This window comes from Triticum urartu, chromosome 1, assembly GCF_003073215.2.
Source record: "Triticum urartu cultivar G1812 chromosome 1, Tu2.1, whole genome shotgun sequence".
NCBI classification, from domain to species: Eukaryota; Viridiplantae; Streptophyta; class Magnoliopsida; order Poales; family Poaceae; genus Triticum; species Triticum urartu.
The window spans coordinates 2996725-3017634 of NC_053022.1; the positions used below are offsets into that span (position 1 = coordinate 2996725).

General features: G+C 42.8%; 1 protein-coding gene across 1 annotated transcript; it reads right to left on the bottom strand.

Moving 5' to 3' along the window:
• Positions 1-8854: 8854 nt before the first annotated feature.
• LOC125541257 (paired amphipathic helix protein Sin3-like 4) lies at positions 8855-20346 on the bottom strand. Its single transcript, XM_048704716.1, has 22 exons — positions 20121-20346; positions 19860-20032; positions 19410-19695; positions 19129-19296; positions 18341-18617; positions 17943-18076; positions 17726-17801; positions 17593-17622; positions 17236-17504; positions 16979-17133; positions 15765-15892; positions 15402-15656; positions 14408-14980; positions 14209-14294; positions 11274-11849; positions 11069-11169; positions 10857-10995; positions 10610-10762; positions 10004-10167; positions 9806-9917; positions 9433-9614; positions 8855-9304 (listed from the first exon to the last, which is right to left on the bottom strand). Exons 2-21 carry the CDS (start codon positions 20012-20014, stop codon positions 9453-9455), a joined length of 3999 nt encoding a protein of 1332 aa, XP_048560673.1. The 5' UTR covers positions 20015-20032; positions 20121-20346; the 3' UTR covers positions 8855-9304; positions 9433-9452.
• Between the last annotated feature and the right edge of the window lie 564 nt (positions 20347-20910).

Below are 20910 nucleotides of genomic sequence, written 5' to 3' on the forward strand. Positions count from 1 at the left end.
ATGTTAACTATGGTGTCATGATGTTAACTATGTTAGTGACTAGAGTTGTTAAGTATGATGTTAACTATGTTAGTGACTAGAGTTGTTAAGTATGATGTTAACTATGTCATTGATGTTAACTATGGCACCCTAAATGATGGAATGAGGATATGTTGGATACCGTCGACGCCGAGGCACCGGATGATCAAATTAGGTTATCTTGGATGTCGTCGACGCCGAGGCACCGTAGATGATCAAATTAGGTTATCTTGGATGCCGTCGACACCGAGGCACCCTAGATGATCAAATTAGGTTATCTTGGATGCCGTCGACGCCGAGGCACCGTAGATGATCAAATTAGGTTATCTTGGATGCCGTCGACGTCGAGGCACCCTAGATGATCAAATTAGATTATCTTGGATGTCGTCGATGTCGAGGCATCCTAGATGATCAAATTAGATTATCTTGGATGTCGTCGACGTCGAGGCACCCTAGATGATCAAATTAGATTATCTTGGATGCCGTCGACGTCGAGGCACCCTAGATGATCAAATTAGGTTATCTTGGATGTCGTCGATGCCGAGGCACTCTAGATGATCAAATTAGGTTATCTTGGATGCCGTCGACGTCGAGGCACCCTAGATGATCAAATTAGGTTATCTTGGATGTCGTCGACGCCGAGGCACCCTAGATGATCAAATTAGGTTATCTTGGATGTCGTCGACGTCGAGGCACCCTAGATGATCAAATTAGGTTATTTTGAATGCCGTCGACACCGAGGCACCCTAGATGATCAAATTAGGTTATCTTGGATGTCGTCGACGCCGAGGCACCCTAGATGATCAAATTAGGTTATCTTGGATGTCGTCGACGTCGAGGCACCCTAGATGATCAAATTTGATCATCTTGGATCACAGTAGTAGCCACATTCATCACACTTATTAGCAAACAATAAGAAAATTAGGAGCCACAACTAACCAGAAAGTACTCAACCAAAATTAAGCCATAGCTAACCAGAAGCAACACCAAGTTTTCATCACAGCCCAACAATTCCACTAGGTGCCTTACATGAAGGTACTCATGACAACCAGAATAAAGATGTTTAGAACATCAACAGCTAACCAGAAGCAACACAAGTTTTCATCACAGCCCAACAAGTCCACTAGGTACCTTACATGAAAGCTGTCATCACAACCAAAATGCAGATGTTTTGAACATCATCAGCTCACCACAAATTAACACAACTTCATCTGCTCCCTTGAGAACAGTTGAACCACTCAGACATCTTAAAGGATGGCTTCCTTACTCTTCCACTACCTGCAACTCCTGGGGGGATGAACTTGTTTCTTCCTCTTGGCCCAGTAGCAGTAGAGGAACTTGGACCAGCACCAGCAGTAGAAGAACTTGGACCAGCACCAGCAGTAGAAGTTGCAGTCCTTGTGGTTTTAGCTTTCTTTGTTGCCCTTGTAGCAGGAGGAGGAGGAGCTGCAGCAGGAGCAGAAGGAGCTCTCCTTGGTGCACTGGGAGCTGAAGCAGGAGAAGAAGGAGCTCTCCTTGGTGCACTGGGAGCTGAAGCAGGAGCAGAAGGAGCTCTCCTTGCTACCCTCGGAGCTCTTGGAGCTGGTGGTGCTGGAGCTGGTGGTGCTGGAGCTGCAGTTTGAGCAGCAGCAGGAGCAGAAGGAGCACTTCTCCTTGGTGGCATGGGAGCAGGAGCAGATACAGTTTTGGGTGTATCATCTCTCCTGTTTTCCTGAAATTAGAACATACAAATGTTAGAAATTGGTATGTGAAATTGTACAAAAACCTACTACAATAGTTACCTGGTGCTGGTTCATTCTCATAGCTAGGGCTGGTTTCAGAGCCTGCTTGCAACTAGTGTATCTATGCCCAGTCCTATTGCAATTGCTACAAGTGATAGTTGACATCCTAGATGTATCCTTTGGAGCTGGCTTTTCAAACTTGCTCTTTCTCCTCTTTGTCTCTTTGTTTCCTGGCTTTTCTTTGAACACTGGTGGTTCAATGTTAGGGGTTCTAGTCTTTGGCCACAAATCAGGCCCAGGCACAGGGAAAACTATTGGACTATAAGCTGCCTTATACATTGGTTTCTTGAAGAAATCATGAACAAAATCTTCTGGCACAAGTTTTGCCTTGTTGATTGCAGAAACACCATGATTGCAAGGTACTCCACACATGTCCCACTTCCTACAACCACATGTATGATGCAACAAGTTAACTGCATATGTGCTTTCTCCACTTGTCACATGGAAGAGATCAGGTCCAACTTTGATAGACTGACAAAACCTAGAATGATGTTTTGCTTCCTCTAGCTTCTCAGCATATGTTGGGCATATCTGCCACTTAGCAGTCTCAGTCTTTGTCCTATTTGCATTGAACTTCACTAACAACTTTGTCCTGATCTCATCTACCATAGTTCTAATGGGTTTGGCGCTGACATCAAGTATCATCTTGTTAAAAACTTCACTTATATTGTTAACTACCAAGTCAGTTTTGCAATTGTTGCCCATGGCATGCCTAGCCCATGTATGTTTTGGTATCCTAGATAGCCATTTCCAAGCTGGCTCACACTCCTTTTTCATGCCTTCCATTGTTGTTACATAACCATGCTTAGTATAGGAATAACTTGCCTGATACATGTATTTCTTCAACTCTTCCCCTCTAAAACCAGTTGTTTGAAAGTTCTGATAAATATGTCTAAGGCAGAATCTTTGTTTGCAATTGGGGAATACATTGTTTATGGCTGTAAGAAGGCCATGTTTGAATGAACTACAGTTTGAGAATACTACAACAATGCCATGTACGAAATTAATAAACAAAGACAATTAATAAGCAATGCAAGCAATGATTGGAGTAGAGATAGTAGTACCTTTTGCCTGTCAGATATAATAGTGTAGTAGCCAAACTTGCCTGACTCACCACCAATGGCATATTTTAATTGAGTAAGAAACCAAGACCAGCTTGCTGTGTTTCACTTGTCCACTATTGCAAAAGCAATGGGAAATATGTTATTGTTTCCATCTCTTCCAGTGGCAGCCAAGATTTGTTGCCCTGTGGTCAACTTTATGAAGCAACCATCCACACCTATCATACAAGATCACAAGTAGATTACCAACAAATTAGTGGGTGTGCACATATAAATGTAGAGTCACTAGTTAATTAGTAGGTGTGCACATACCTATGAATGGTCTGCAAGCATTGAGGCAGATGAACAAGCCATGGAATCTTGGGTTTTTGCTTGGATGTAGTTTCAGATGCTTTGTTGTGACAATGCATCTACTTCCTGGATTGGTTTCTAGCACAGCTTCTAGGTAATCCCTTATCCTATGATATTGTGCCTTCTGATCTCCTAGGACTACATTTTTGGCTAGCTTTCTTGCCCTATAGGCCATATGTATAGATACCTCTATTCCATGCTTTTGCTTCAAGTTTGAAATTATAGTCTGGACAGGTGTGTTGGGGTCTGTCCTCAACTATTGCTCACATTCATGTGCCAACCACTTAGCAGTAACTTTTGTGCTCTCTCCTACTACTGGGCAGCTGTGGTGCAAGTTTAGTTTCTTTATACATAATGTCTTCTCATGTGTTATCTGAGAAGCTGCAATGAAAAATGGACAATTCTCAAATTTGCAGACAGCTATAATCCTGTCTGGACAGTTCCTGTGGAAGGCATGGTTCCTATTTTGTGAGATGTGAAAATTAAGAAGTGCCCTCCTGAACTGGGTCACATCTAGGAAACAAAGCTTCTTCATAAATTGCTCTTCTGGGTTCTCCCTTTGCTCATCATACCAAACTCTGGGCTTCTTTTTTTAGCCCTGCTCTTCCTATCAGCTGGAAGCTTCACACATGGTATTTGAGCCCCATCATTATCCTCCTGACTTAGGTCACCAGGGTTGCTCTCCTCATCAGATGCAGGAAACCAATCTTCCTCAATAATCTCATCCAAACTAGCATGAGATCTTGTAGTTGGCCCCTTTCTTTTACTTCCTCTGCTACTTCCTCCTATGTTGCTCCCTTCCTCCTCCTCCTCCTCCTCCTCATCTGCTTCATATGGCTCATCCACATCAGTGTCCCCTTCAATATGATGAAGTGGATCATCTCTATGCTTCTTCAATGCCTCAAGCCTAGCAATTATATCCTCATCTGTTAGTAACTCTGTGTCACTATCACTATCAGTGAAATCTTCAGCCATTAGCTCTGGAAGTTTTCTTTTAGCTGGCTTGTATTTCTCTTTTTCTTTCCCCTTTTTCCTGAACTTCTCAATCTCTTCATTCCTCTTCTGCTCCATTAGTTGCTCAATTTTCTCTTGATCTTGGTCTTGCTCCATGAAATACTCATGCCTCTCTTCACCAATCTCCATTGCAAATTCTGGTACTGGTGCACACTTCTGCTTCAAAAATGAACTCTCCTATGTGTTAATGACTTGCACTAGCACTTGTTGTGGCTTTGTTGGGCTAGGAAACAGTACTCCTGATGTATCTATCTCATACACCACTGGCACACCTATTTCAGATAATGGAACCTGCTCCTCACGAACTGGTCCAATGTTCAAATCACTAGGTCTTGGAGCATCACTTCTGATGACTGTTATGTTCACCACCTTCTGACCTTTGATAACTAGGTCATCCAACATTTCCTCCACTTTATCATCATCTGTCAATTCTTCCATACCTGAAACCCCAACACCTGGATCTCTGAAATAATACATAAAGTCTGTCATCCCATAACCTTCAAGCTCTATTAGTGCAATCAGATTGTAAAATGTGATATCATCCACATTTAGGCTTCTTTCAAGATTATCTCTGTCATGGAAATGGAATCTGACTTCCCACACTTCATCATTCAATCTACAGTTCAAGTAAAGCAATTCAGTTCAAGTAAACAATTCAGTTAAAAGTTAAAGATTCAGTTAAAAATATAGTTTCAGTTAAAAATTTAGTTAAAAGTTAAAGATTCAGTTAGTAGAAACAATTCAGTTAATGTTTCAATAATACAATAAAGTCTGTCATTCCCAAACCTTCAAAGCTCTTAGTGCAATCAGATTGTAAAATGTGATATCATCCACATTAGGCTTCTTTCAAGATTCTCTGTCATGGAAATGGAATCTGACTTCCCACACTTCATCATTCAATCTACAGTTCAAGTAAAGCAATTCAGTTCAAGTAACATTCAGTTAAAAGTTAAAGATTCAGTTAAAAATATAGTTTCAGTTAAAAATTAGTTAAAGAGTTAAATTCAGTTAGTAGAAACAATTCCAGTTAATGTTTTCACTTAAAGATTTAACTAAAGTTTCAGTTAAAATACAGTTTAAGTTAAAATTACAGTTTCCAGTTAAAAATTCAGTTAAAAGTTAAAGATTCAGTATATATTCAGTTAGTACAAACAATTCAGTTAATGTTTCACTTAAAGATTTAACTAAAGTTTCAGTTAAAAATACAGTTTAAAGTTAAAATTACAGTTTCAGTTAAAAATTCAGTTAAAGTTAAAGATTCAGTTATATATTTAGTACAAACAATTCAGTTAATGTTTCACTTAAAGATTTAACTAAAGTCAGTTAAAATACAGTTTAAAGGTTTAAAATTACAGTTTCAGTTAAAGTTTCAGTCAAAATACAGTTAAATAATTTGTTCACTTAACAATTCAGTATAGGATCCAGTTATAAATTCAGTAACATTTCATTAAATATTCATTGTAAATTCCAGTAATTGAGTAGGTTGAAATTGAGTTTACATTCAGTATTTCATGTATTGAGTAAGGTTCAAATTGAGTTAACATTCAGTAAATTTCAGGTTATGTTAGGGTGCCTACTACATACACTTAGAACCTAGAACTAACCATAAACACTTCACTTTACATGTGACCACATAAACAACCTACAACCAATATCCTATAACACTAGATCCTATAACACTAGAATCACAAACATTTAGAACCCTAACCCTAGAAACCAAATCCGGGTACGGAAAGAGAACTTACGAGACACCGCCGAAGGAGGATGCGTAGTGATGGCTCCCCTCTGGATCTTCCTTCACGGCCTTGGCGAACGCCCTTGCCGGCGCGTACTCAACACAGTAAGACGGCGACGGCGGCTGTGGAAGAGGCGGAGCCAGAGATGGGTTTGAACTGCCGCAAACCTCTGTTGGATCTGCAGGAGCACCACTGCCACCAGATGCATCGCCAGCACCACCGCCACCGCCATCATCACCGCCACGCGAGGTGGCCATCACCGGCAGCGAGCAGGGGCGTGAGAGGAGAGGGGAGCGGGGCGAGAGAGAGGACAGGGGCGCGGGGGGGGGGGACTGTTTGACAAGGACCGACCGACGCGGCGTCTTGAGCGTTTTGTTCCTAACGGCGCCGTTTGCCTGTCCGTCATGCCACGTCAGCGTTTTTGGGGCCCACCTATCGGAAAAGAGATCAAACGAGGCTAAACGGTTGTTCAATGCTTTTTGCAACGGGTTAAGAGATTTTATGGTGTTTTTTGCAACAGATTAACGACTTGGTAGTTTCCTGCAAACCTAGCCACAAATGTGGTGGTTTCTTGCAATTGACTCCGCTGAGGAGCACGACAAACATTTCCAGCAGAAATCACCAACATGACCCCTTATGCCGAGTTCAGAGCTCGGCAAACTTTTTATTTTATTTTTAACTTGAGAAAGACAGGAGCCACAAAGGTGGTGCCACTTGATACCATTGCCGAGTTTGGAGCTCGACAAACTTTTTATTTTATTTTTTAACTGGAGAAACCAGGAGTTTATATGATATCCAAATATCCACAAGTTCATATAACACGTATATATAGAAATTCATAAGTATCATTTGGCATCCCCATATCCAAAAAATAAAATAACACGTATATTTTTTGAATCCTGGCACATTGTGCTTATTTTTTGAAATTTACGAATATTGTTTAAACGCGAACATTTTTTGAAAATCTGAAAAAATTCAAGTTTATAAACATTTTAAAACACAAACATTTTTTTAATTGGAGGACATTTTTTGAAACACAAACACTTTTTCAAATTTGTGAACTTCTTTTGAAAACATAATTTTTTTAAAACCCCAAACATATTTCGATTTTTCAAACAATTTTGAATTCTCTACGTTTTTCAACTTTGCAGATTTTTGAAAAAAGAAACAGAAAAAGGAAAGAAAATAAGAAAGAAGAAAGAAACAGAGAAGATAAAAACGAAAATGAAAAGAAAAAGGAAACAGAAAAGAAAAATGAAAAAAACTGAATGAAAACTAGCCACAAAAAATGACAGGAAAAAAGAAAAACCGGAGAAAACCATAGCTACAGAAACCGCTAACGGGCTGGCCCAGATCGCGTCGCTTGCTCCGAATTCTGTGCGAACCCTCGACAGTTTGACGTGCGTCATATAGAATTTTCCTTTATGGACGCGGGTTGGCAGCGAGCCTATTTCCCGCAGAGGTCACGGTTAGCCTGGTAACGCAAACCATCGTTTTTTTGGAAAGGTTATATAGAACCATACCATCGGTTTTTTTAGTGTTTTCTTTCGGGTTTTTTTAGTTTGGTATCTTTTTTCATCTTCACTTTTTCGTTTTCTTTCTTTTTAAAATTTTCTAATTCATGAATACCTTTTCAAGTTGATGATTTTTTTAACTTATAATTATACTTTCATTTTAAAAAATTGTGAAGATTTTTCAATTTCATGAACAATGTCTCATATTTGTAAGTATTTTTCTCTTTTTGTATTCTCGAACAATTTTTGAATTCACGAACAATTTTGAATTCTCAAACTTGTTTTTTGAAATTATGAATATTTGTCCAAATTTTCAGATTTTTTAATTAATAATCATCTTTTGAAATCAAGAAAAAAGTTAATTCTTTGAACATATTTTGAACTATTGTACATTTTTCAAAGTTTGAAGATTTATGGAATTCGAGATTACTTTTTAAAATTCATGAACATTTTCGGAATTAGCAATTTTTAAAAAGTTTGCGAAAATTTATGGAAATTGCTATCAATTTTAAAATCTGCAAATATCTTTTTCAATTCCATATTTTTTTTAATTCATGAACATTTTCTCAACGACATAGAACGTGCTTGAGCCACCCTCGCCGCCCACACAACCAAGAGTGTAAGCCACCACTGCTGCTATGATGTCGGTTGGAGAGCCAACCGTGTGGACCACTGTCTGGGGTTGTCGTCCCGGCATCGCTGCCCCAGCCACCGCCACCCAACCACCTCACGACACACCACCCCCGGCATGACAAGTAGAAGGCACTCCTTCCACTTATAGCCTTGCGAGAGAATGCCAAAAATCCCCGCTGCCGCCGGTCGGGTTTCGCACAGCCACGCCCTCTAGGAGGATGGGAGTGGAGGGTGGGGACGAGGGCGACGCAGGAGGGGATGGGTTTTTTTGGTCCAACTTTAAATGTTAATCAAATTCCACTTGTACTAGTACTACATTGGCCTGATCTGCTAGAGAGATTAAACTATGGTCAATCTCCTCCACTTTGCTGTTAGTTTTCAGGTCATCTGTCAGCTCCTAGTTTCTTTAGTTGTTGCCACGTGTGTTTAATTGTCGATTAATGATATGCACAGTTTACTAAGAGAAAGACACAATCTCACAAAAGGGACATAGTTGCCACCAACCGTATTCCTGCAGCTACAAGTATGAAATGGCAAAAATGCCCACCCGCATTTTTCCTCTCAGGGCCGAAACTGAAACTGAATCCAAAATTGTTCCCTCAGAAGCTGATTGCTTGATGGATGGATGGAAAGATATATTTTGCTTTGATGATCTATTGCAAGTAAATATTGTGTATGAATTGATGATCAAAGTTACAGCAAAATTAATCATATGACGATCCAGAACCACTAGGAACGCAATCCAATTAACACAGATGGCTGGCATCACCAACAAATATAGCAATGTCCAGATTTGAATCAAGTCCATTTGCTTCACCAGAGCAAATGTAACAGCGAGACAGGACAACAACAAACAAAAAACATATGGACAGTAACAACTAACAATGATCAGTTGATCAGACCACCGGCAAGATTAATAACAATAACCTCCCTCCCTCATGGATAACACGACGTCACATTCTCTTCTGGGTATACATAACATTAATAATATACACATTCCCAGCAGCAGCAGCGACATCGCATCCCATCGGGTAACAACTTAACAAGAAGACTGCCTACATGCTTTGGTTGGTTGGTATTTACCAGCTCCAGCGGTCCCTCTCGGCACAAAAAGGCTGGAAAGCAGCTTTAGCTTCCCACCCACCACATTTGTTGAAAGCACGTCGGCGTCGTCTCTGGATTAGATGATACCATGGCTGCAAACAAGAGAGAAAACATCAAGGGCTCCGGATTAGATCTGATAGACGATAATCTAGGTGTGTGTGTGTGTGTGTGTGTGTGTGTGTTTAACAATGCATATGTCACTGTAAGCTAGACAAATTACCAGAATCTGCCAGCATGGCCCTAGGACCTAGAAAGAAGAAATTTATGAAACCGCTGTGCTTTCACGACATCAGCTGCCTTGACAAAATCGGCCTTGCCAGGTGCGGCGGTTGCACCAGATGAGATTCTCCTCCTGTTCCTCATACGGAATAAAAAGTCTTCTGTATCAAGGACATATGAAACCTGCAAATATGACACCATACTTGACTAATTAGTAAAAATGTAGCAAAATATGTCACATGGCCAATGGCCAAAGCAGCATCACCATCAGCCAAGAGTTTCTTTCAGTGGTATAAACGAAGTAGATTCAATGTCACATCACTATGGTACTGACGGGCACAATGCTCCTTCCCACCAAGATATACGTATATTACCTTTGAGGATTTGCAGGTTATCTTGCATTCAAGGCCATTCGCGACCTTGAAACCATCCATGACCGCTAAGGAAGCTTGAGGACCATTGCTGCTCCCGCGTTTCCGCTTATTCCTGGGGAAAATGAGATGAGATTAACCCATGAAAAGAACAAGATGAAGATCATGAGAGCCACGGTGCGATGCCAGAAAAATACTCACCTCTCAAGGAACACATCTTCAGACACCTTTGAATCCGAAATACTCGACAAGTACTCGTCATGAAGATATGACGAAAAGTTTGGATCAATTGAGACTGCAGTTACTTCAGGCTTTTCATGCCCATACTCCATGAGCTGAACAGATAATCTCGTAGGATTTGAGCGCTGCAAATTACAGCAGGAAGAGTGAGTGAGTGGTTTGGTACAACACGAATAATCCTCTGCAGATGTATCCCTCTATCTGTTGACCCTGGGAAACTTCATTTATAAACAAACATCTAACAGTTGACATGATTTATTATCAAGGGGCTGAACATCAGGTGTCTGAAAAGTGTCACAGCCTCTCTCACAAATTGGGAATTATCTGGTTTTTGCCCGGTTTTTCCCAATTAACCAGGCAATTCTCTTCTGCTATATGAAATGCAGGAAGCCCCTGCCCCTCTCAAGGTGTTACTCGAATTTTTGGGGGATTTATCCGGCTGATTAGTGAGCAAGTTTGTATAGAAAGGAGGTTTCTTAAGAGAAACATTGCCTGGTAACACGGCACAGCAAAATGAAAGTAACTACGCAAATCACTGAAACATGAATGTGTTGTAAAGAAACTAACCCGTTCAAATCGATATATGCTCTCGTCATGGAGAAGAACCCGAGCATTTTCATGGTAAACTAGATCAAAGAACCTTCCAGGAGACCTGGACTTCTCATATATATAAAGCTGGAGGAGCTTGTTATCCATTTCATCAGCTGCTATTGCTTGAAGCTGAAGACAGACATGAAAATGATACTGTAAGCACTTCCTAATATAACAGAACTATGTTTGCAATATAATAGATGCAATCATTAAGGCAACTTGCCTGCTTCACAACTTTGTATATCAGCTTATCTAATGTAAAAAGAACATAGGACTGAGTCCCGATGATTGAACGGCAGTCGTCCTCGAATTTGGTGTTGTCAGAAGAGCCATCAATCAAGTTATAAAGTGCACCCATAAACCTGCACTAACAGCACATTAGTTATCCATCACAGTGAAACATCCCAATGGAGCAGAGTAGCTATGCAATGTTACTTTGAGTATTGGTGTGGGGAGCTCGTATCCTTGGAAGTTCTCCACTTCTTTTCAGCTGTAGAAGAGTTTGTCTTGGCTGATAGTAGCCTCTCGTATAAGATCTGCAGATCAGTGCAAGTTAGCCAAGGGGTGTTGGCTATATAGACAAAGAACATGTCAAAAGGGGTGTTGACTATATAGGCATGTATGTATTCAAACAACTAACCTGGTGTAACCTGAACAGAACATAAAATGAATCATTTCCATAAAATATGCGTGAAAATTTCCCACCATGATCCTGCAATGCTGTGGGGACATGCTTGGCGAGTGGTCTAACTGTATTATGCAAACGCTCTGAAAAGGGTAGTGACATCCCTCCATCGGCATCATGTGCGCCTGTGTTTCCCTCTGCCTCACCCTCACTTTCAACCTTAGCATCAGGATCATCATGATCAGCATCCTCCTCGTCCTCGTTGTCTTCCCGAGAACACTCCTCGCCGTCACCAGATTCACTACCAGAAGCGTCCTCGCCAGCCTCAGATGCATTTTCACTTTCTGTAGATCTCTGGGCACTTTCGTCACCTTCATCATCCGCATCAGCGTCATTCTCTCCAGCAAACTCAGCTGCTCTAGTTCTACCAGCAGAAACTTCTTTCGGCTTCGAAGCTCCGTCTACAGCTGCATTTCCTAGAGGCCCAAAATTCTCCTCTTCAAAATCCCCATTAGGAGATAATTCTCCCTCTTCTCTTTCAACCTTTGAATTCTTCTGAGGCACAGATCCTGGCCTCCCAGCTTCTCCTCTCTGTGAAAAAAGAATACAAATTAACATAAGCAAAGCATAAGTTTCTTGAAATCTATTTTAGGATAAGGGGCATATGCATGGTGATGTGACCATCCGAAATTGCTCCTTCGCACGTGGGCGTTGCAACGCCGGCTCGGACAGCGCCCAGAGCGCCCTGTCTCCTTTCAGTTTCCTTTCATGGGAGAGGTCCACCGGGTAACCAGCTAGTAAACACCAGGAGGCATGCACGGGAGGCTAGCTGTCCCATGTACCACCTGGCCCCACTAGCTTGTATCCCTTGCGCTCGCATGCAAACTCATGGGCCCACCACCTCCACTATTCTCAATCCCTCCCTGTTAATTTACCGCATGTAAGCAACACTGGCCCACCACCTACTCCTAATCCCCCCCCCCCCTGAATTTAACCGGTGGGGACCAGTGAGGCTCTCTCGTTCTGATTTGCCAAAAGGGGAAACAACACTCAGCGAGCGGTAGAACGAACGTGCGAGATAGCAACCCGACCATCGGTGCCAAGCTATTCTTTCACGTCCAAAAATACTTCAAGCTATTTCATGTGCTACACAAAAGGAAAGGGACTTTGACCACGGTAATTTAATGCGACAAGTTTTAGTCTGTTCAGGAAAGCGCGCTTAAGCACTGAGCAATGGCAAACCGCTTCGCTTTTGCCCTAAGCGGTATATTAAACGTTCTTTTAAAAATTTGGCTGTTTTTGAACTACTTTTGCTTGTCTGCGTGCGCAATTATGGCAATATGCCATTTATCTTATTATTAGGCTCTGTATGGGAACTTCCTTCATATTCTGGCAAAATTCTGGCCACATGATCTCTATTAGGTTATGACTATTTGAACTAAACTGCATTTTAGTTGTTATTTTGCTTGCCATGTGAGGAAGGGAGCCTTGGCGCAGCGGTAAAGCTGTTGCCTTGTGACCAAGAGGTCACGGGTTCGAGTCCTGGAAACAGCCTCTTGCAGAAATGTAGGGAAAGGCTGCGTACAATACACCCAAAGTGGCCGGACCCTTCCCCGGACCCTACGCAAGCGGGAGCTATATGCACCGGGCTGCCCTTTGCTTGCCATGTGAACCTGATGTGTATTCGCTATGGTGTGAACTGTATTTTAGATGCTATTCAATTACCCATGTGCCATGTTCCCTATTTTCCTGTGCTTCTGTCAAATTCTAGCCAATTTCAAAAACGCTTAAGCGCAGTTAAGCTGCGCTAAAGCGTTCATTGCTCTAAGCCGTGGCCTTCCGCTTCGCTTACGCTATCCGCTTTTTTGAACATTGGTTTTACTTGGTTATATGTTGCTCCAAATGCCTCCACCACAAAAGGAGATCAGACCAAAATTCAGGACTCCCCCAAACAGGTTGTGTTCAAATCCATGGCAAGAAATAAGGAAAGCTAGCTACGTTATGTTTTCTTCCTTTGCATCGTTCCATAGTCCTTTGTCACGTACTAAGTCTAATTCGGTTGCTAGTGATCAAGGTAGCCGCATAATTTGTTAGGAAAATCTTTTGTTAGTTTGAATAGGAGTCTATATCAGGTTTGTTTACGTGTTTGCTTGGGACTCGTGACTCGGTTTGGAACGACCAGGTGTGTCACCTATAAAACGGGCTGGCTATAGTTAGATTGAATTTTGAGCTTTAGACATCCACAATGAAGCGGCCCTCTGGGTGTCTAATTTATCTATCTTTGTGGAACTTTCTAATTCAAGATTTTACTTTGGCGAGATGATTCTCATGCGTACATCAAGAGGTTTGTAGCTATTGGATCGAGGTCCATCACCGGCGGGTTGCATGCTGGTTACGTTCTACTATGGCGGGATATACCTCGTGTGTCGAGGGCATTGTTTATAAGGCGGACCTAAGGCGAGCACCACCCGCTCTAGCGCCTAGGTGGCGCCTAAGCGACTAAGGCGGACGCCTAAGGCGGGCATATTTGTAAGGCGCTGCCCGGGCGCCTTATCGCCTAAGTGCCACCTAAGCGTCTAAGGCAGGACACCTCAAAAACATAGGTCGAGGGATTTCTTGTTGGTTGTCGTTGCCCCATCTTCAGGTTACGTGTGCTGCTCGCGTAATTGGGAGATTTTAATGGTGGATTTCGGAGGATGTTGCATTGTAAAAGATCAAGACAAATCAGCGGCCGTTCGAGGTTGTGCTCATATCACATCGCACATGTAAAACTAGACAGGTTCTTACTAATTTCATGGTTTTTAGTCGACAATGTACGATTACACTTGGCATCAACAACATTGCCACCAATACGAATAAACGAAAAGACACAATGTAACTAAAGGCATGAAAGCGAACATACAAGCATAACAATTACTAGTAAGTAAACCCAGTTTAAGAATGATCATACCCCTATAGATGGAATTGTTTCATTGCCACCCATAGCTTCAACAACAGCCTCACTTCCAGAGAAATTACCTCTAGAAGAATTAGTACCTGAAAGGCAAATTAAACCAATTAGAATTGGCTAAGACAGTCGTAACAAATTAGCTACGCTAAAATGTAACTTAAAAGGCACCCTCACATATTTAACAGAGGACAGCACAAACCTGATGTAAGCTCCATATTTGTTCTCCGCTGATTCTGTTCTGTCTGATGTAATGAAGTGTTAGATGGCCCCTCACCTCTGCGGACAGTTCGATCAGCATCATGGAAACCATTTTGAGCATCTTCTGAAACTCCATTCGCCAATAAACCACGAGAAGATTGTGCTTGTTCCTTCGGAATGCTTTCATCTCCATTGGCTTGCTTAACAGTGACTGCGCCGTTTGGTATTACATTATTACTTTCCCCTACACTTGCAAGACCAGTCGTGGGGGTTCGGCTCTTCGATTTTACCACACCTACATCTTCAACGGCAGGAGTTCGGGGTTGAACTCCCAAAATAGGTTCCACAAATGTCGTCCAGGTTCTCATCACTTTGTCAACTTGATCTGGAGAGCTGCAGACCTCTCCACAAGAGTACTTGATGATCTGATAAACATCTTCATGAATTTCTGAATCTACATACTCAAATGACATATTGGGAACTATTGGCCGCCTATTCCCAGCAGCAATGGCAAGAAGCACATCATCCTCCTTCCTTTTCTTCTCATTAATTTCTTTGATCTCAGACAATAGAGCTGCACATGGGGGGAGGGGGTAGTTTAAAAAATACAGCTTTGAAGCAATGGGAAGTATCATATACTAGCATCATGCATATGATACTAGTGTATGATACTACCTCCACAATACATAGTATCATAACTTGGTATCATAGTAGCCTCATTTATTGCCATGCAAGACTTGGTATCACAGTATCATAACTTGGTATCATAGTATCATAACTTGGTTCATAGCAGTCTCATTTATTGCCATGCAAGACACACACTAGTACATCATTTAATACAATACGGTATCATAGTATGGTATCAACCCTCTCCTTCCTCATTTAATTGTGTGCCACATAAGCTAAAATGCATAGTTGGCATGCATGATACTACCTATCGTACTCCCATTGTGACCCAGCCTGATGATTTCAGTTGCAGTATCATAAATGCATACCTCTTGTGCTCAGATTCTTCGAATCTTGTTGTTTGAAATAGAAACTGCGATGGTCAAGGGACTTGTGATAATTCTTGGCATATATTTCAGCCCAAACCTTGTTAAAATCTGACCTGCACCTTGACCATTCCTCCTGCTTTTGCTTAAGCCTAGTTAAAATAACTGGTAATGCCACACTCGCATTTTTACGAAGAACATCCATGACATCAAGGCCATGGTCACCATATAACCGCTCTATGCACCTCAAATTCAGAGCTGTCAAAAGCACAAAGAGTTAAATGATATGCATGTTCTTTTCAACCATAGAAGAGCACTCAAAAGCCATGCAGCAAAGAACTACCATACATGCTGGCAGATACTTACAGGTCAAATGTTCATCGATGCGTATAGGGCTGTCTGGTTTGATTGAATTTTCTTGCATTTTTTCTATCAACTCCTCAACACGCTTAATCGCCACATTAACTGATTCCAGCAGCATGTCCAACTCAAACCTGAAAAGTACATTTCACAAAGAGTAACTAATTAATTATCATCCACGGGCAACTTAAATGGCAAGATAAGCTGTGCACACAATGCTACCCTGGTTAATGGGTGACACAATGCAGAAAAAGAAACACAAAGTGTGATATAACTGTTATGGACATATTATTTATGATTAAGAACAGGTTCTGGTCAAGCAAAAGCATCTTATTTATGATTGAAATGAAATCTCTAACGCATACAAATTATGGAAGAGTATTTTTACGTCTTTTCTTGCTTTATGGTTACTGTCGATCAGTTATTTCTTCAGTATTCTACGGCTATACATATTTGGGCTGTGGACAATTGTACTTTCTAACTTCCTACTGTGATGGACTCTGTTCTTGTAGTCAGTGGCTTTTCATTTTCCTAAGAATTGTGGGTGCATGACAATTCAGAAAGGATCAATGCCTGTTTTCAACTCTAGCCTACCCAACTTGTTTGGGACAGAAAGGCTTTGTTGTTGCTGCTGTTATTAATGTCTATTTTCAAAGTTAAGTGCATCATGATTCCAGAGAGTTGACAGTTGTAGTCATGCATCACTAGATTAACCTTTGGGCTAACATGAAAACAAAAGAGAACCGGAACCGAATTCTTCAATGGGGTTCCAATGGAGTCTATACAGGGCAAAAGGATGGGGGCTCCTGTGGTTTGCCATTTGGAGAACAGATGGCACCAAGCATCATGATGGTGCAGCAACAGTTAATGTTGGATGCTTGGTAAGGAAATGAAGATGCATGAAAGTTTTGCTGAACTGAACAAGATTGTACCCAGTCTAAGGTTATGGTCCTAGAGTTGCTGGTAGGGTGGGTCCTTTTTTCCTGTTGATGCACTCAAGGGCTAAGAAGGGCACCGATGTAAGTTATTTTCATTTATTGCAGAGTTACGTTGTTCAAGTGCCGCTTTGATTTTCCTAATGAAACGAGAAGCATGTTATTATAAAAGAGAACAAATGGATTGTGAAACTATAAATTGGGCGCTTTGCTAATATGTACTATTGTATGCTTTGCTGGTGCCCACAGTAAGATGCAATCAAAGTATGAAACATATTACAGAACCTGTCATCTTCGCATCTAAACAAGCTTTCTTCATACTGATTCTTCCGCATGTGTTTAAATGAATAATCCTCGCTTCCTGAGGTAACTGATACCCAGTGATCATTGAGCACAGAGATTCCAAGGTCAGTTCTGCAACTTGAAGCAGGGACGGGGTACTGCAAAAAGAAAGGAAGTGTGAGATATTGTGGAAAGAATTGTCAGACAGAAATGACAGGGAGTAAAAAAAGACGATAGTACATTGAGTTGAACCAGCTTACATTTTTAGGCAAAAGTCGGTAACTGGGAGTGCACCGCTGACAGTTTGAGAGGTCAAGCTCTGATATTGGCTTGCATAGGTACTTCTCTTTGGTAGAAGAGAACGCAGCAGCTTTGTGGGTAGTGGCTTCCTTAGAATTGAGCGCAGACACTTTATCAAGCTTTTCTCGTTCCTTTTCGCTCAGTTTTTCAGCATCTCTTTCCCTGTCCTCCCCTGCACGCCCTTTATCTCTCTCTTTTTCCAATGCCTTGACTGTTCGTGATGTTTGCCCTTCATTTAAAAAAAGAACTACTATAAAGAATCCCTATAAAGAGTAGAAACAATGAAACTTTAAACTACAGGGTAAGGGATCGCTTACTTTTATTGATGACTCCATCCAGAAAACCATCTACAGAGTAAAGGAACTCTTTAGAAATGGGGGAGAACATAATAAAACAGAAAGTGCATTCAGCAAACATAAATTCACAAGTGAATAAATATATGTGGTCTACCTATGTTTTCACAATGTTCCAAGAACTCGCTAAATCCAGTCATAAGCTCTGGGTAGCGCTGAAGTATGTCATGTACCTGAAAATAAGCAAGGCTATCCATGTTCAGAAACACAACAGTAGGTTTATCTAGTGGTTGGGTAGGGTATCTCACAACTCTTTACAGATATCATTAGCTAAGATTCATAATTTATCTTTATAACAAATCGGTCTAACTTACCAGATTTTTCAATTCACTTCTTGTAATTATTTCCTGGCTGTATATGTGAAGGCATTTCAAAAACTCCTGGTAAGCTTCAGGCTCTAGCTTCTCCTTGACTTTCTCACAGAAAAGGAACTCTTGGGTGTATGTACCTGATTTTGAATGATAGAAATGAATCTATAAATCCAAGAGGAAGGACTGTGTAGGGCATTATTAAAGTGGATATCAAGGCTGTATGCTAAGCTGAATAAAAGCACAAGATAAATTCTGAAGCTAACAGGGCCATACGCAAGTCACTGATAAATTCTAAAATTAATAGAAACTGGAGATCTACAAGGCACTGATGATGCCATGCTGCACAAGTATCCACACGAAAAGACATCTCAGTCCTATTATCAACATGGTCAGGGACTCACTTTTCAGTGCATCATTATCATTGTACGACGAAGCAGAGATGCTTGCCGCCCCTTGGTGTGTGTCACCCTCCAGCTTCTTTGAGAAAGCTTTGCGCTTGCGTAGCCCTCCGTCCAAATCTTTGCTTTCAAACTCAGCATCCTTGTCATGATCTTTTCTGTCCCGGTCGATCTTACGATCCTTTTCCTTGTCGACACGCTTTCTGTCAGGGTCATGCTCGAGATCAGGGCGATCAACACTGCTGTCACGCTCAGCAGTTGATGGCTGAGGCCTCTCTCTCTGGAGATGGAGAAAACAAAAGGTCAGCATAGAAGTTCTGTGGCCAGTGAAGGACTCCCTCAGTCCCAAAGTAAGTGTCAAAGTTGAGACACTTATTTTGGGACGGAGGGAGTATTACAGCATTGAAGTCCAAATGTATATGCCGGATTATTTTACATCTACAACTGTCAAGTCAAGCCATGGAGGAGCCAATGCCAACTACTCCCTCTGTTCCAAATTAGTTGACTTGAATTTTTCTAAATACGGATGTATCTATACTTGTTTAGTGTCTAGATACATTCGTGTCTAGATAAATATGGGTCAAGTAATTTGGAACGGAGGGAGTAATACACAGTGATCCAAAAGCCAATGTAAGAACTCAACTCCATCATCGGTACATTTCATTAATTTCAATAGAGTAAATGTTGCTGGTTCACATATAAGGAAAAGAAATTGTCCCTGCTATGCACTAACTATAAAAATACAGAAATGAAGACAGGAAACCATATCAGTGGTCCATGTCCATATTTACCTTGATGCTCTGCACATTCCTGGCACTGGCAGAAGGCACGGCCGGGGCTTCCTGTTTGGCGGAGACGGCTTTAGGAGCGGCCAGCACTTGCGGAGCGTTGGACGTATCAGGCAAGAAATGCTTGAACTCCTCGAGCAGGTCGGGGTGGTCGTGGAACAGCGTGGCAACCTAGATCAATCCCATCCGTGTTAGCATCATATGCACACAAGCACCACATATCTAGATAAATCACGAAATGCTTTTCTTTCTACAGGTAAAAGGAGAAGAAGAAGATGAGGTACCTCCTGGTATACGTCCTGGATGGACTTGTTGTGCATGCGGTACATGTTGAGGATGGCGAGGAATGCCTTGTAGACGTGGTCCTGGGCCTGGAACCTGGCCTTGATCTTGTTGACGAAGTTGATGGCCTCCATGAAGTCGACGGGCTGCTTCTTGTCGCCAGTGCCGTCGATGTCCTGCAGCTTGATGGCGAAGCCCTTGGGCAGGAAGGCGTTGAAGCCGAGGATGAGCTCCGGGTAGCCGCTGAAGAGCGTCTTCACCCGGATGATGACGCCCGCGGTGTCGATCCTGCAAGCACCGCACCCACGGGTAAGGAAAGGGGAAAACTCAAATCGGCGAACATGTTTCCTTCGGTTTCCCGTTCCGGCGAAACCCCGAATCCCGGCCGGAATCCCAGCCGGAATGGAGCGATTGAGATGCGGCGAGGGAGATGGGGACGGAGGGATACAGACCTGGCGCTCTTGAAGTCGCGCATGACCTCGAGGAACTCGTCGTACTTGGCGCGGTTGTCGTGGAACTTGTCCTTGACGGCCTTGAGGTAGGCCAGGGCGTCGTTGGTCGTCAGCTTCTGCGCCGACAGCGCGGGTGACGCCGGCGGTGGAGACATCCTCCCTCGGCGGCAGCGCTGGATTCGGCGACGGAGGATGGATTAGATCGGGGAGGGAGGAAGTTTGGGGAAACGGAGTTTGGGGAAATGGAAGGGAGGCGCTCACGGATCGGATCGCGGCCGGTGTCGGGGCGGTCGGGCTGCGGCCCCGTGCGGGGACGGACGGACGGCGGGGCCGGTCAGCTCGTCCGGCGGCGGCGCCGCCGGCCGGATCTGCTCGGCGCAAACCCTAGGCAGCGGAGCGGGGGAGCGAGCGAAGGAGGGGAGCGCGAGACGATACAGAGATGAGAGAATGGGTTGGGGAAACAGAGAAGGCAGGAAATACGAACCAAACCCACCGCGGCGGATGGGAAAACGCAACAGAGAGTGCGTGTTGTGTTTGTGATACCATCCGTGTGGCCGCGGTGTTTCTTTCTCTTTCTCTTGTGTGCTTCCCCAAGTGATGAGTAGACAAGCAAACATACCGGAGACGCTGCTGATCTGGGCTGTCCGATCGTGGGATGCAGCGGATAAGCGGTCTGATTTGAATGTACATGTGAGGATTAGATCGGATATCGACGTGGCAGAACACAACATAATAGCAACATAATGTGTGTGCTGTGATGCCATCTGTGGCTGCGGCGTGCGTCTTCTCGTGCTTCTCCAAGCGTGCAAGCGAGACATTCGCCACCGCCGATGATCAGAACCGTTCGGTCGGGGGATGAGATGGATAAGCGGTTGGATCTGGATGTATGTGCGGGGTTACGTCGGGTTCGGACATGGCAGGGTGGTGGACCGACACGGCCCACCGTCGGCGATCTAGGTCATGCAATCGGCGAGTATTTCGTAGAGGAAGGAGTGAATACGAACCAGTCCTGGCGAGGCGATGGGAAAACAGAGTATGTGTGTGTGATACC

Bases quoted from the DNA above. Each gene is read 5' to 3' on its own strand.
- LOC125541257 (XM_048704716.1), bottom strand. From the start codon at position 20,014: ATGTCTCCACCGCCGGCGTCACCCGCGCTGTCGGCGCAGAAGCTGACG. The intron at 18,618-19,128 runs GTAAATATGGAC...CTCCATCTCCAG, and splicing joins GGAATGTGCAGAGCATCAAG to AGAGAGAGGCCTCAGCCATC. The intron at 11,850-14,208 runs GTATGATCATTC...CTTTTTTCACAG, and splicing joins AAACAATTCCATCTATAGGG to AGAGGAGAAGCTGGGAGGCC.